Here is a 16,588-nt window from a genome sequence, read left to right as displayed (position 1 = left end):
TGAAAACTAATATTAACACATTGTATCATGCCAATTAAAAAAGAACACATTATATCGTCTTTCCTTTACCTTTACGGAAACTTTTTTTGCTTACTGCTTAACAGCGGTGGAAATGATGTAGACATCTCTGTGTCTTTGCGGGGGGGGGGGGGGATTAAAAAATTTTAGTAACTGGCAGCCGTAATTGTGATTGTGATTGCCGCTTAACAACCATGATTTTTTCCTCCTTGCAATTCATTACGTGATTGGGGGTTCATTCTTTCCAAACATACTTGCTATATATTTCTCAATTTATGTGATAATCAATAGAAGTTTAAATGTCAATATTTGGTAAATGTGGTAAAAAATTAAAACCCTGAATCACAGGGAATCAATCTCTGGGATTCTTTTTTTTTTTTTATTAGCCGATTACCAAAATGCAATGATGATAACCCTTGAACAACCAACAGTCTAGATTTATAGAGGGAACAAATCTGAGCGTTGGTTGTCTTTTGCATTCAAACCCAGTCCTATCTTATTATATAGATCATATAAAAAGCACATGGGATCACCAGATCAGTCAACTTAAATTGCCCAATTTCTAAATTTCTCTAAATTCTACTCCGTTTTCTATACTTCATTCACCACCAATACTTGAGGCGATTGTGGTATTCCACTCTTAATTATAGTTGATTGATGTTAGTGTGTTTTAATAATTTGAATGAAATTGATTTTAATATAAGTTTTCTTTTTATTTAGGGAAGTGATATTGGTACTCTAAAAATTGATGCAGACACTCCAAAATCAGTATAACTCCAAAGTAACTTTCCTTTGTTTTTTGGAGTGTCTCCATCAATTTTTAGAGTGCTAATATCATTTCCCTTAATTTATCTTCGTAACTTTAAGTACTTTATTTTTTATTACTTTAAGTACTTTATTTTTTAGTTTTTGAAAATGATAGCTTAATTCAAAACAAACTGTGGTTTAAAACCCAAACCAAACCGTACTTTAATGGTTTGAATTGGTTTGGTTCTATGCCTTTTATGGGTTGGTTTGATTCTTGGTTTATTATAAAATCGAATCAATCTAGATCATACTCACCCCTAGGTAATACGATGGCTATTTTAATAATCCAAGTATTTTTCCGAGACAGGGTGACAAATATCATTGAGAATTGGGATCGGATCTTTTGCAGTCAAGTTTCGGACGAAGGAAACAATCCAAATGTAATTCATACATTGGAAAATCAATAGTTCGGATCTGCTCAAAAATTCTTTGTGCAAAAGATTTATAGTTCTTTCAGAAAAGCGTTTCTGAACAGATTCCACCATTCATTGCAGTGGACAGTTAAGATGTAACAACCCAATCATCTGATTTGCTTAACCTAAAGGCTAGTCATGTGACTTAAAAACTTAACCTCAAATTATAGCTACTCAAGAATCCTATAGAATATGACATCAGATTTCGACTGTCTCTTCGTTTAGAAGGGGAGAGGATTAGAGCTATGTTCCGCTTTCTTTTAAAAAAGAGAGAGGTTATTTTAAGTTCAAATATAATGAAAATAAAAAATAATTTTTTAATTTTTTTTGCACCGTTTAAAAGATCTCAATGAGATTTATCAAACAAGATCCATATTGGTAGAAAAATTATTTGCATAAATACATAATTTTTGAGCTTAAAATTTTGACCTTCTTTTTTTAAAAGTTCATTTTTAAAGAAACTGGAACGGGCTTCGTTTGAGAATTTATTCCGTAACCCGTCGGAACCGATCCGCGCACATCTCTCTATGTAAGTTTGATGAATGGTGTGGGTTGTGTAGCCTGCAGGGGATTTTTTTATCCGAGAGCGAGAGAGAGAGAGAGAGAGAGAGAGAGAGAGAGAGAGAGAGAGAGAGAGAGAGAGAGGGCTTTCTCCAAAAGAGGGAGGCAGTTGCTAGACCTGGATCAAGATCAACCGACTTTAACCGACCTTAGCCTTAGCTGTTCCTGAGTTGTATGGAAAATGCTATGTACCCCGAAAGAGTACCCATAAATTATCTTGAATTTGAAAATCGATGGTGCAGATTCACTTAAAGTCAATCTGAACCATCGATTTTCAAATTCGGGATAATTTTTGGGTATTCTTTCGGGGTACCTAGCATTCCTCGAGTTGTATTCCCATGGCCTCTACTTTTCTCCTCATTTCTCTTTGCGCGCCCCCGACACACGCCCCCGACCCCACCCCCTATGACAAAAATACCCTCGCAAAATAATTCAACCCATTTTCTTTTATTTCTCATTTATTTACTTAATAACTTTTATCTTTTTTCACTTTTATTTATTTAATATTATTTAAGTGTTCCGATTTTCAATCCTGTTGAATCGGTGCAAAGATCTTGTTTTTTTTTTTATCATTTTATCTTCAATATTCATAGTGAATTTTTGACTCGAAAGCCTTTCAACATGCACCCTAAGGTTCCTTATTTAATTTCAGGTCTCTCTTAGGGTGCTCAATGAAAAGCCTTAGAGTCAAAAGTTCATTACGACCATTTAAGATGAAATGATAAGAAAAATAAGATCGCACCGGTTCAAACGAATTAAAAATTGGAACACTTATTTTTTTAACTCTTTATATGTATTTTTAAATTATTTAATATTATATACGTGAGTAAATTTCTTTTTATTTTTAAATTTTATAATTCTTTTATGTTATTGAATTTATTAATTTTGTATTTATTTATATCTTTTATCTATTTTATTTCTAACCACTTATTCAAATTTCCTTTTATCTTCAATTATAACCACTCATTTAGATTTTCTTTTTATTTTCAATTACAACCACACATTCTGATTTTTTTGTTATCTTCTTATCTTTAATTATAATCATTCATCCATCACCCCTTATCCTTATATATTCAGTATTATTCTTCCAAAATCACCATCTTCTTCCCATCATTTCCATCTCCCTGCTTATCCCTCCAACATAACTATCTTTCCATCATATATCTCTCTCTCCCTTCCTCTGTCACGGCTCCTCCCTCATTTTCCACTCCGGTTTTGTAAACTCTTTTAAAAGTATATAAAAAACTAGTAAAAGTAAAAATAAAAAATAAAACAGTAATTATTTACTTTTAAAAGTAAAACAAACAAAAAAATAGTCAAAGTAAAAAGAAAAAGAAAAACCGAGAAAGGAGGGGCAGGAGGGGAAGGGGGGAAAGGTGGTGGGGCCGGGGGTGTCAGGGGTGCGAGAAGAGGGGCTCTTTTTCTGGGTGTAAATGGGTGCGGTGGGTGCGAATAGGTGTTTAAGAGCGATCTCCGGTCTTCATTTATATTTTTTTTTAAATTTGAGTTAAATTTTGGATGAAAATATATTTTGGATAGGTACATTTTCAATCATCAAACTCAAATTTATACATCTTTCTCTTTCTCTTCCTCTCTAACTAGCCGTTGGAGAAATAGGTCAAGACAAAAGTTATTTCAGATTTGGGCAAAAAAATGGGTAAAACCCAAAATGGGGAAGGATTTGGGTCAAAGATTGGAGAGAGATTTTTGTTCTATTTTTAAATTTGAGTCTTAAAATGGGTCAAGATTGAAGAGGCTCTAAATGAGTGTGGTGTTAGGATTATTACTTTTTTTTATCTGAGAGAGAGAGAGAGAGAGAGAGAGAGAGGGGGGCTTTCTCCGAAAGAGGGAGGCAGTTGCTAGACCTGGATGACTGGATCAAGATCAAGATCAACCGACTTTAACCGACCTTAGCCTTAGCTGTTCCTGAGTTGTATTCCCATGGCCTCCTTCTCCGAACTCCCCAGACCCACCTTTCCAATTTCCATCTCTATATATCTCCCCATATCCATCTCTATATCCACCCACACCTCTCTCTCTCTCTCTCTCTCTACAAATCTCCCCATCTCCTCCAATGGCATCAAACACCCAATCCTCTTTCGAAGATTTCTTGCCAATAATGGCCCACAAATTGGGTGGGGACGCGTTGATCGGAGAGCTCTGTAATGGGTTTCGGTTACTGATGGACGGTGATAAAGGGGTCATCACTTTCGACAGTCTCAAGAAAAACGCGGCCATTTTGGGGTTGCAGGAATTGACGGACGGCGATTTGAGAAGTATGTTGAGAGAAGGCGATTTCGACGGCAACGGGGCCCTCAATCAGATGGAGTTTTGTGTGCTCATGTTCAGGTTGAGCCCTGAGTTGATGGAGCAGTCTCAGTTTTTGTTAGAGGAAGCACTTCACCAATAATTGAAAGAATCCAGTTGGTTTTGAATTGGTTTCCTTTTCTTCTTTGTTTTAGGTTTCTTGTAATGGAATTTGCCATTTTTTTTTACAAATACAGATATTTTTGCCTTGCTGTCGTGTTCAAAATGTTCAAAGCATACATAGACATCAAAGTGAAAATTCAAATAGCCCTAGGCGTTAGTCCGGTTGGTTGGTGCTGCCCACAACATTTACCAAGTTCGATTCTTGGGGTCAGGCTTCGAGAAAGTAATTTCTTGTGAATTCTCTAGTCCCGGCCTGGATTGTATGCCCAAGCCCAAACACCCTTGACCGTCTCATACAGAAAAAAAGGAAAATTCAATTTGGTGAAGATTATAGGCCCTTGTACAAAATACTACTAGTATCTTGAGTATTTGCAATGGCATATCTTTTTACCATTGTCAATCTCACAATTATTGGATATATTCCCTATATTCTACCAACTACTGTTCACTAATTCAGATACATTTTTCCCAATTACCCACCAGAGTTTCCGTAGCATGCTGGCGGTTTTTGCCACTTATGATCAGTGTTCACAAGAGCGAGATGGTTTCATGTCTTAGAATGTCCAAGCAGCATTCTTGTCGGAACGATTTTTTAGGAAGCTCGGACACGTCAGCGCCACTGGTTATTGCTAATATATTGCTAGGCAAGTCCATAATAACTTACTCCACCACTCAGAAATCGTTTCCTAGAGATAATGGTTAATTGGGAAGTCTTGTAGTTTTTAAAAAAATGGATCTTCTAGTAATCCAGGTACTGTATAGTAATGGGATCCGAATTTAATGTTTATAGGGGAAATTGAAACGTGGGAATTGTTGGACTCAACATCCAAGCATACATGATCAAAAAGCCATTTGCTGATGAAGAGTAGGGAGCCCCATAGGAACATCACTAACTTGGCATTGTGCAGTGCAAATTAACTCTTGCATTTGGTGTTCACAGGATCTCAACAATCAACAGGCTTACAAGATGCCAACATCAGAGGAGCCTTCTATGGAACTTCCTGGTACGCGGCGTTGGAAGCTGGTAATTCTCCATTGATTACCAGGTAAGCGGGAATTGGATGATCGTCTATCTAGCTCCCAATAAGGTTATAATTCAGTGCATGGCTGGGATTTGTCGTGGATCATGTCTAGTTAATGTCTTTTTTCATGTTTTGAAGAGAACAAAGCTGAACTTTTGTGTATAGTAGCATCTCACCCCCTGAGAGAGGGGCGTGTGCCGCTTGTCTAGAGTTGTGTCCCTAACATCTGTGTTGGATCCGCATTCTGAGAAGGGTATGTTGGGAGTTGTGTCCTAAGAGTATTGTGCACGGAAATAGATTAGTTTTGGTGTGTATGGGAAAGGGGATCAAAAACTAAGGAAAGCAGAAATAAATAAGCTTGAATGCAGGGTATGTTTGATCAGCAGTCTAGTGTGAGTGATTGGTGTCCTAAAAGCCTTTTGTACTGAGTATCATTTCTTTTGACTGTCATCGAGTCACTTGAATGAAGATATATATAGGGAGTGGCATAGCCAGAAATTTACCTTGTGGGGGCACCCGCCACTGAGCCTTAACTGGCTCTGCTGCTGTGTATAGGGCCTTGCAGATTTGAACAAAAGTCTATATCCGATAATGAGGTCAATATTCATAATACTAAGATAGCTCATGCTTCAACGGATATGAATTTTCCGTTTGCTTTCTTTTATTTTTCTGCTCTGAAGCACTGCACTCCCACTCACAACCACACCAACCGCCAAAACAGTTCCTCAACCACAATGGCAAGCACTTACCCCAAGAACCACAACCATATCACAGAAATACCACCATAATTTACCACATGACAAAAAATAGTTACTTTGGGGGAAACTTTTCGTGAAAACCAGAATCTCTAGTTGATTTCCAAGGACAAGAAGACTATTTTAAAAGCTCAATGAATCGAAAACATGTAATCAAATACAAATATAGATGTGGAAAAGAAAGAACCGCGAGCTTAAGAACAGTATTACGACCTTTCTATTAAGAACTAACATTGACAGTACAATGAATCCTTACAGAAGTATGAACTATATCGTGCTTCCAAAATTCAGATTGTCGCAGAACAAATTTCCGGGTGTTTGTGTGAAGTTTGATCTAGGACACTCCTACTGATTGAAAATGTAGGACCTTCCTCTTAAGAACTAACATTGACAATACGAAGAATCCTCGCTGTATTTATGAGCTGTTATCGTGCTGCCAAAATTGACATTGTCGCATCATTCTCTGAACAAATTTCGGAGCGTTTGTGTGAAGTCGAATCTAGGACACTCCTATTGATTGAAAATGCTGGTTGTTTTGGAGAGGGTAGAAGGAAAAGTTCATTGCTGAGCATTGATACAACAATAGACATGGTAGGTCTATCTGCTGCACTTTCTTGAACGCAAAGCAACCCTATGTTTATGTATCTCAGCAGCATATTAGTGGAAGATATATCTTCTAACATTGGATCTTTTAAATCCAGTCCCCTGCCGTTCTTCCACAAGTCCCATGCCTGTTTAAGTAATTTAATTCATTAGCACATCTCAATAACAAAGAAAGTAAACAAAGCGGTAAAAATGGAAAAGAACTTTAAGAATTGGACTGGGATTGTGTTAGCTTACATATCCTAGAAGGTTAAGGGAGTCACTGTCATGGAAGGCTGTGTTCCTTTTGCCGCGTAGAATCTCTAACAATAATACTCCAAAACTGAAGACATCAGATTTGACTGAGAATAGACCTTTGAAGGCATATTCTGGTGACATGTAGCCGCTGAATTTAAGGACAAAACAAATCATTGAAGGTAAATTTATGCAGAAATAAGCTGTTTGGGGGCAAGGGAATGGAAGTGTTTGATGTTATGGATTATGTCTGACTTACTAAGTGCCAACGATTCTCTTTGTTGCTTGTGATCCGTTGCCACCGAATATTCTCGCCATCCCAAAATCGGATATTTTTGGGTTCATGTCCTTATCCAAGAGAATGTTGCTAGCTTTTAAATCCCGGTGGATAATTCGTAACCTTGAATAATCATGAAGATAGAGAAGCCCTTGAGCAATTCCATCGATAATTTTAAGGCGGAACTCCCAATTTAGTATCCCGTGCTTGATTGGATCTGTCTCAGTTTACGCAGAAATTTATTAATGGAACCATCTACCCAGATCAAGTTTTGAACTATTCATAAGCATACAACTAGCACAATCATGTATAAGTCAATCTCTTGGGATATATGGGACGTACAGACCGAAAAGGAAGAAATCCAAGCTTTTGTTGGGCATGTACTCATAGATCAAAATTTTTTCCGCTCTGTCAATACAGCAGCCCAGTAGTCTCACAAGATTCTTGTGTTGAAGTTTTGCTATGAGCATTGCCTCATTTTGAAATTCCTCCAATCCTTGTCCAGATTTCCAAGAAAGCCTTTTCACAGCTACCTTATGTCCTCTTTGTAACTTTCCCTGTTATATCAAAGGCCTATTTTGTGATGTATGCAAAACTAACTGCATATACTATTGTGAAGTAACAAGCTAAGTTAAAGAAATGATCATCGGGGTTCAACTCCTGCTGATAAATCTTACCTTGTAAACAGGTCCAAAACCACCCTCTCCGATCTTATTAGCATCAGAGAAGTTATCAGTAGCAGCAGATACACTAGTGAAACTGAACCATGGTAAATCAACTTCCTTCTTTCTATTCTTTTGACTCTGACTGGCTTCATTTAGTGTGTTGTTTCCAGCTCCAATGCTTGTGCCAAGATCAAACGACAACAAGTCCTTCCCTGCAACATTAAGTGTATACGGATTTGGATCATTGATGCATAACAAACACATGTAGAATAACAAATGCAATGATTTATATTTGCCAAAGTAAACTTGTCTAGCAGGCTCAATCAACATACATGTTTTACAAGCCAAAACTCTGAATCCTACAACAAACAGGTAAACTTGCACCATGGTAAACACCAGCTATTTTCATGTAAAATGTATTTTGTCGAATTGCTTTAGATTTAGATTGCAAGACTGGAATTCAGTATCCATACCTTTCTTTTTTAACTTTCTCCTCCAAATACAGTAAAAGAAGGCTGTAGTCAGCAGGGTCATGGAAACTGCAAGTGCTGTGATGATCCATTTCCACCTCACGCTTCTATCTCTAGGTGTGGTATTCACATATCCTGCATTTCAATATTTGAGTACTGCTTGTGAACTTAATTGATTAACCAGTGTGATGGATGTCCGATGTAATATAAGTTAGAGTAACCAAGCATTCAATAAGTAAGAGTTGGCAGAAAAATTCTCTTCCGCTATGTGTGCAATTAGAGCTACTTAAATTGTCTATAAGTTGAATTGGATATGACCAGTCGTACCTGACTCAGAGGATGCCATCCTCACATAGATGTCTTGCCCGCCTCCTTCGATGAATTCTTTAATATCAATCAGTTCACCAAACCATAGCAAGCAACCACTTCCTGCCTCGCGTATGTCCAGATTTGCGTAAGCCATACAAGAGCAGTTTCCCAAGCACATTTTCTGACATTCTTCAAGGCTCATCCTTATGTCGAATGATGAGTTCCGTGTGTCGGGCAATTTGACCCTTGAATACTTGACAAACCCATCTTCTCCACCCTCGTGGCAACCCAAAGGTGTCCTCCGAAAACACCCATTTGACCAATCACCAAGTTCCCACTCTCTTGGGTTCACTGGCACAAACTTATCCAAACACCTACACATTTGGGTGTTACCAATGTTGCAGATACCATATGAGCCACAGGACGCGTACATGTCACAGCTAGCCTCTGGAGCTCTCGCCATAGTGATCCAACCGCGGGTTTGATCAACCCATGTCCATTGCCCCACATATCCTTCACTACTCAACAGGGTCCTCGTAGCAACCGAGATGTTGGGGATATTGAAAGTGTAGTAAACCTCCTCCGTATTGAGATCATAATTGAGTCTTAAATCATAGTTGAATCTGAAAATCATGTTTGAGTCTGAAATCCCGCTAAAGCGGAGACCATTCCATGGTCCAGACCCATACAAGTAGTCAGCAGTACCCTTCCTCAGAAACATTTGTGGGTATCCATGCGTATCAAGCACGAATGTAAATGCACCTTCACCTGGATCATCATCGCTCTTCCACGAAGAGATGTACCATTCTTGACCAGTTAAGAAGTTCTTCCCAAGCTTCATTCCCTGTAAAAGCGTGTTCCCCGGATAATCAAAACTCTGCCATAACGTATTCCATGTTCTTAGTTCATCATCTTTGTTTCTCACAACCATGTTACCGCTATCGAAAAGCTGCGCAACTGGATCCTGTGCTGATCTCGAAGCATTTGTAGACCATATGGTGCCATTAGTGCCGTTCACAAGGACTAGGATTCCTCGACTCGTGAGCTTTAGCACACCTGATGTGTCGAAGAGTGGTGTTTCTCTGTTGGCAACCCATACCACTGCCGTTCTTGGTATTTCCTTGTAATATAATGCCCTGTACCATATTCCCACGTACCGATTCGTGGAATTTCCTGGGCTGAAAAAACCCAGTTCGAAGATTCCACCCGATGAAACTATGGTCTCACCATCTGTAAGTGATTTTGTTGTAGTTATGGTGTCTACACCATTGGAGGTAATCAAGATGGAAAATAAAAGAGACAATATGCAAAGTGGTAGTATAACAAATCCTTCCATTTGTCTTTGAAAATGCTTCTGCTCATGTCTCTATTTCATCATACATAGAGACTAATGGATCGAAAGGAGCCCCCAAGTCCAAGTTGTCCAACTGTTTGAAGATTAGACTTTTCTACAGCGATGACCCAAGTCCAAGTTGTCCAACTGTTGATTACTGACTTTTTGAGGATTAGTTTCACTTTTATCCCTAAAGTATTCCAAAAATGTTTGTATTGTCTCTAAACTTTTAAATCAACCTGTTTTATCCATAAACTATTGAGAATGTTGCAATCAAGTCCACTAGACGTTTTCTCGCAAAAAATAGACTGTCCGGCAAGATCAGCCGTTCAGTTGTGGTTGAGATGCTTATAATCTAGGTCACATAATCCTCCAGTAGGACCCTCCACTCCCGCTCTCAATTCTGGATCTACGTCCTGCAATCAATCCTTGCTCCCACAAATTTTTGCTCTGATTCCTGAAATGGCTGCACGCTATAGTATGTAGAATGTCATCTATGTTTCTAACCCAAATGAGAGTTGCATCACTTACGCTATGACTAATCCTTTGGTGACTATTAGATTTGTGTTGCATATATCAGGGAAAATTTAGCAGCTTTCAAGGCCGTGAAAGCACTGGTCAGTGGTACTTTTTTAGGGATGGACCGAGGCAGCAGTATAACAAATCTTTCCATTTATGTCTTTGAAAATGCTTCTGCTCATGTCTCTATTCCATACATAGACAAATGCCCCCAAGTCCAAGTTGTCCAACTGTTTGAAGATTAGATTCAGCGTTGACAATTGGTTTGTTGACTATACTTTTCTACAGCGATGACCCAAAAAGTGCTTTGTTGATTACTGACTTTCCGAGGGTTATTTTCACTTTTATCCCTAAAGTATTCCAAAAATGTTTATATTGTCTCTAAACTTTTAAATCAACCTGTTTTATCCCTAAACTATTGATAATGTTGCAGTCAAGTCCACTAGAGGTTTTCTCTCAAAAATAGACTGTCTGGCAAAATCAACTGTTCAGTTGTGGTTGAGATGCTTATCGCTAAGGAAAGCGGCAACTAAATGACTTTTGAACGCAGCGTATGTATGATCGGCATAGTCTAGTGCGTGATTGGTTTCCTTAAAGCCTTTGGTGAGTCTCATTTCTTTTGAGTGCATCGAATATCTTGAATGAAGATGTCTACAGGCACTGGCATAGCCAAGAATTAACATGACTGGGGGTACTGCCATTGTGTACAGGGACTTTCAGACTTGAACTCAACTCTATATGCTATGATGGGGACAATATTCATAGTGGTAATACGGCTCATGCTTCAATGCAGATGAAATTTCGAGTTCCTTTCTTTTCTTCTTCCGTCAAGAGGCATTGGACGCACAACAACATCAACCACTGGGACAGTTCCTCAACCACAATGGCAAGCATAACCCCAAGAACAACAACTATACATGAGAAACACCACCACAATAATTACCACATGGCACAAACTAGTTCCTAGGAGGGGAAGTTTTACGTGAAAACCAGAATCTCCAGTGGATTTCCAAGACAAGAAGATTGTATTAAAAGCTAATTGAGTCGACATGTGGAACATATGACAATATAGATGTGTTAAGAAAGTAGACATGGGCATAAGAACAGTATTACGACCTTCCTCTTAAGAACTAACATTGACAATATGATGAATCCTCGCTGTAGTTATGACCCGTTATCGCGCTTCGAAAATTGACATTGTCACATCATTCTCTGAACCAATTTCAGGGCGTTTGTCTGGAGATTTATCTAGGACACTCATACTAAATGAAAATGCAGGTTGCTTTGGAGACGGGAGAAGGGAAGCTTCATTATTGAGCATTGATACAACATCAGACATGGTTGGCCTATCGGCTGCACTTTCTTGTACGCAAAGCAGCCCTATATTTATGTATCTCAGCAGTGTATTTGTGGAAGATATATCTTCTAATAGTGGATCTACAACATCCTGTCCCCTGCCACTCTTCCACAAGTCCCACGCCTGTACATGCAATTTTTAATCATTAGTACATCTCCATATAAGAAAGTATACAACAGAAGTACAAAAGGGAAAAGGACTTGAGAATTGGAATGGGATTGTATTAACTCACATATCCTAGAAGATTAAGAGAGTGACTGTCATAGAAGCTTGTGTTCCTATTGCCACTCAGAATCTCTAACAACAGTACTCCAAAGCTGAAAACGTCAGATTTGACTGAGAAGAGACCTCTTGAGGCGTATTCCGGGGACATGTAGCCGCTGGATTTAAGTTTGAAACCAATCATCTCAGGTAAATTTATGCAAAAATAAGCTGATTGGGTGCAAAGGCAGGGAGGTGTTTGATGTTGTGGATTATGTTTGACTTACTAAATGCCAACAATTCGATTCGTTGCTTGTGATCCATTGCCTCCGAAAATTCTTGCCATCCCAAAATTGGATATTTTTGGGTTCATGTCTTTATCCAAGAGAATGTTGCTAGCTTTCAAATCTCTATGGATAATTCGTAACCTTGAATACTCATGAAGATAGAGAAGCCCTTGAGCAATTCCTACGATAATTTTAAGTCGCAACCCCCAATGTAGTATCCCGTGCTTGATCGGATCTATCTCCATAAATGCAGAAAAATACAAATGGAACAATTCGTAAGCATAGAACAAGCACAATCATGTCTAATTCAATATCTTGGGATATGTTGGTAGTACACACCGAAAAGGAAGAAATCCAAGCTTTTGTTGGGCATGTACTCATAGATCAAAATTTTTTCATCTCTGTCAATACAGCAGCCCAGTAGTCTCACAAGATTCTTGTGTTGAAGTTTTGCTATGAGCATTGCCTCATTTTGAAATTCCTCCAATCCTTGTCCAGATCTTGTGGAAAGCCTTTTCACAGCCACTGAATGTCCTCTTTGTAACTTTCCCTGATATATCAATGGGCTATGTTTCTTTATGATCTTTGCAAATTAACTGCAGGATACTATTGCGAAGTAACAAGCTAAGTTAAAGAAATGATCATTTGTGTCCATCACCTGATGATACATCTTACCTTGTAAACAGGTCCAAAACCACCCTCTCCAACCTTATTTGCATCAGAGAAGTTATCAGTAGCAGCAGATACACTAGAGATCAGCAATTAGAAGAGGCAGAGGCAGCCAGAGCTCATTGCAAATATACCAACCAGAAACTATGCCAATAACACAGAGGCAGCCACAATCATCAACAAACCGCGATCACCAGCAAACAAGAGCAGTAAAATAACAAGACCAAGAAGAAACGGGAAGTCCAAAATAGCCAGACATAAAGTAGGGCAGCCAAATAAGCCCACAAATAAGAACAGAACAAAATACCAACGGCAAACTCATACCAAAGTGTCAGAAGCAAGCAACAAAAGCATAAAGAGACAGAGATCAGCAATTAGAAGAGGCGCCGGAGGTCGGTGATGACGAAAGAGAGGTTGCCGAGGGACGGGCAGGGGCCGACGGGGGCTGGGGAGAGGGCCAACGGTGGCTATCGGGATGAGAAAAAGTGTATAGGGTGTTCTGATCGAAAATGGCAAGATCGACGTTAACAGATGCCGCAATGAACAGTACCCGATGAACAGTGTCGCGTGAACAGTGCTGCGATGAACAGTGTCGTGTTAGGGTTTTTTTTTTTTTTTTTTTGGGGTCAAGATGATAGCGGAGGGCTGATGGTGGCTGGTGGGTAGTGGGTGGCTATCGTAGTCGGCCGATGGTGGCTGCTATAGTAGGTTTAGGGTTTCAAAGGTGGTTTAAGATTGGGATTGAGAACCCGCTCTGATACCATGTTGTTTGGAGAGGAAAAAGTGTGTAAGGTTACTTTTGCCTTCACACATAATCATTTATTTATATAAGGAGATAGTTCATTACATAATGTAAATAAGCAATGTGGGACTAAACACAATATACTAGTATATGAGTATACTAGTATTCCAACAATCAGTAGCAGCAGATACACTAGAGAAACTGAACCATGGTAAATCAACTTCCTTCTTTCTACTATTTTGACTCTTACTGGCTTCAGCTAGTGTGTTGTTTCCAGCTCCAATGCTTTTGCCAAGATCAAATGACAACAAGTCCTTCCCTGCAACATTAAGTGTATACGGATTTGGATCATTGATGCATAACAAACACATGTAGAATAACAAATGCTATGATTTATATTTGCCAAAGTAAACTTGTCCAGCTGACTCAATCAACATACATGTTATACAAGCCAAAACTCTGAATCCTACAACAAGCAGGTAAACTTGCACCATGGTAAACACCAGCTATTTTCATGTAAAATGTATTTTGTCGAATTGCTTTAGATTTAGACTGCAACACTGGAATTCGGTATCCATACCTTTCTTTTTTAACTTTCTCCTCCAAATACTGTAAAAGAAGGCTGTAGTCAGCAGGGTCGTGGAAACTGCAAGTGCTATGATGATCCATTTCCACCTCACGCTTCTATCTCTAGGTGTGGTATTCACATATCCTGCATTTCAATATTTGAGTATTGCTTGTGAACTTAATACATTAACCTGTGTAATAGATTAACCTGTGTGATGGACGTCCGATGTAATATAAGTTAAGAGTAACCAAGCATTCAATAAGTAAGAGTTGGCAGAAAAATTCTCTTCTGCTACGTGTGCAATTAGAGCTACTTAAATTGTCTATAAGTTGAATGTGATCAACCAGTCATACCTGACTCAGAGGATGCCATCCTCACATAGATGTCTTGCCCGTCTCCTTCGATGAATTCTTTAATATCAATCAGGTCACCAAACCATAGCAAGCAACCACTTCCTGCCTCGCGTATGTCCAGATTTGCATAAGCGGTACAAGAGCAGTTTCCCAAGCATGTTCTCCAACATTCTTCGAGGCTCATCCTTATGTCGAATGATGAGTTCTGTGTGTCGGGCAATTTGACCCTTGAATACTTGACAAACCCATCTTCTCCACCCTCGTGGCAACCCAAAGGCGTCCTCCGAACACACCCATTTGACCAATCACCAAGTTCCCACTCTCTTGGGTTCACCGGCACAAACTTATCCAAACACCCACACATTTGGGTGTTACCAATGTTGCAGATACCATATGAGCCACAGGACGCGTACATGTCACAGCTAGCCTCTGGAGCTCTCGCCATAGTGATCCAATCCAACCGCGGGTTTGATCAACCCATGTCCATTGCCCCACATATCCTTCACTACTCAACAGGGTCCTCGTAGCAACCGAGACGTTGGGGATATTGAAAGTGTAGTAAACCTCCTCCGTATTGAGATCATAATTGAGTCTTAAATCATAGTTGAATCTGAAAATCAGGTTTGAGTCTGAAATCCCGCTAAAGCGGAGACAATTCCATGGTCCAGACCCATACAAGTAGTCAGCAGTACCCTTCCTCAGAAACATTTGTGGGTATCCATGCGTATCAAGCACGAATGTAAATGCACCTTCACCTGGATCATCATTGCTCTTCCACGAAGAGATGTACCATTCTTGACCAGTTAAGAAGTTCTTCCCAAGCTTCATTCCCTGTAAAAGTGTGTTCCCCGGATAATCAAAACTCTGCCATAACAAATTCACTGCTCTTACTTCATCATCTGCGTTTCTCACAACCATATTACCCAAATCAAAAAGTTGTGCAACCGGATCCTGTGCTGATCTCGAAGTGTTAGTAGACCATATGGTGTCATTAGTTCCATTTACAAGGAGTAGAATTCCCCGGCTTGTGAGTTTTAGCAGACCTGATGTGTCAAAGAGCGGTGTTTCTCTGTTGGCAACCCATACCACTGCCGTTCTTGGTATTTCCTTGTAATATAATTCCCTGTACCATATTCCCACGTACCGATTCGTGGAATTTCCTGGGCTGAAAAAACCCAGTTCGAAGATTCCACCCGATGAAACTATGGTCTCACCATCTGTAAGTGATTTTGTTGTAGTTATGGTATCTACACCATTGGAGGTAATCAAGATGGAAAATAAAAGAGACAATATGCAAAGTGGTAGTATAACAAATCCTTCCATTTGTCTTTGAAAATGCTTCTGCTCATGTCTCTATTTCATCATACATAGAGACTAATGGATCGAAAGGAGCCCCCAATTGTCCAACTGTTTGAAGATTAGACTTTTCTACAGCGATGACCCAAGTCCAAGTTGTCCAACTGTTGATTACTGACTTTTTCAGGATTAGTTTCACTTTTATCCCTAAAGTATTCCAAAAATGTTTGTATTGTCTCTAAACTTTTAAATCAACCTGTTTTATCCATAAAAGGCACGTCAGGCAACCAAACATAGTGAGAACAAATGTGCGGGACACAGAAACTAATGGCCTTTGAATAGTTTAAGGATTCATTACCTCCTTGTATCTTCAACTATTCAAAGCTGACGGCAGTTATTAAACCAATCCGACGGCCCAAATTGTATGGAGAGGACGATGAAAGTGACCTCTTGACAAATGGATGGTCCCAAGAGCTGATCAGAAGCCGTGGGGCGTACACTTGGTGGTTAACTTCTATTCTAATATCTATTCTAATATATAAAGGGGGAGCATTACTTTAGTGTCTTTCCTGTTATGTATTTTTCTTTTCTATAAATACCCTCTTAAGAGAAAAAACACACAAAATAAAACCGTTAATTGTGAGAATATATTAGACATTTAAGCAAAAAAAAACCACCTACAAACAGTTATACCCCACT

At 39.1% G+C, this 16,588-nt stretch overlaps 1 protein-coding gene and 1 pseudogene across 2 annotated transcripts; one reads left to right on the top strand and one right to left on the bottom strand.

Moving 5' to 3' along the window:
- The first annotated feature begins 3,696 nt into the window (after positions 1-3,696).
- LOC131323148 (calcium-binding protein KRP1-like) lies at positions 3,697-8,133 on the top strand. Of its 2 annotated transcripts, none has more exons than XR_009199090.1 (3): positions 3,697-4,148; positions 5,170-5,317; positions 7,809-8,133. XR_009199090.1 is itself a non-coding variant. In XM_058354813.1 (3 exons), the coding sequence occupies exons 1-2, from the start codon at positions 3,874-3,876 to the stop codon at positions 5,255-5,257; spliced, it is 363 nt and encodes a 120-aa protein (XP_058210796.1). In that variant the 5' UTR covers positions 3,697-3,873; the 3' UTR covers positions 5,258-5,275; positions 7,809-8,133. The 2 variants fall into 2 exon arrangements, 1 of the variants encoding a protein (XP_058210796.1); XM_058354813.1 differs by having other exon boundaries at positions 5,170-5,275.
- Positions 6,432-15,961, bottom strand: LOC131322631 (uncharacterized; annotated as a pseudogene).
- Between the last annotated feature and the right edge of the window lie 627 nt (positions 15,962-16,588).

Source organism: Rhododendron vialii, chromosome 4a (assembly GCF_030253575.1).
Source record: "Rhododendron vialii isolate Sample 1 chromosome 4a, ASM3025357v1".
NCBI lineage: Eukaryota > Viridiplantae > Streptophyta > Magnoliopsida > Ericales > Ericaceae > Rhododendron > Rhododendron vialii.
The sequence above is the reverse complement of the archived record's forward strand: the minus strand, read 5'-3'. Positions and strand labels throughout refer to the sequence as shown.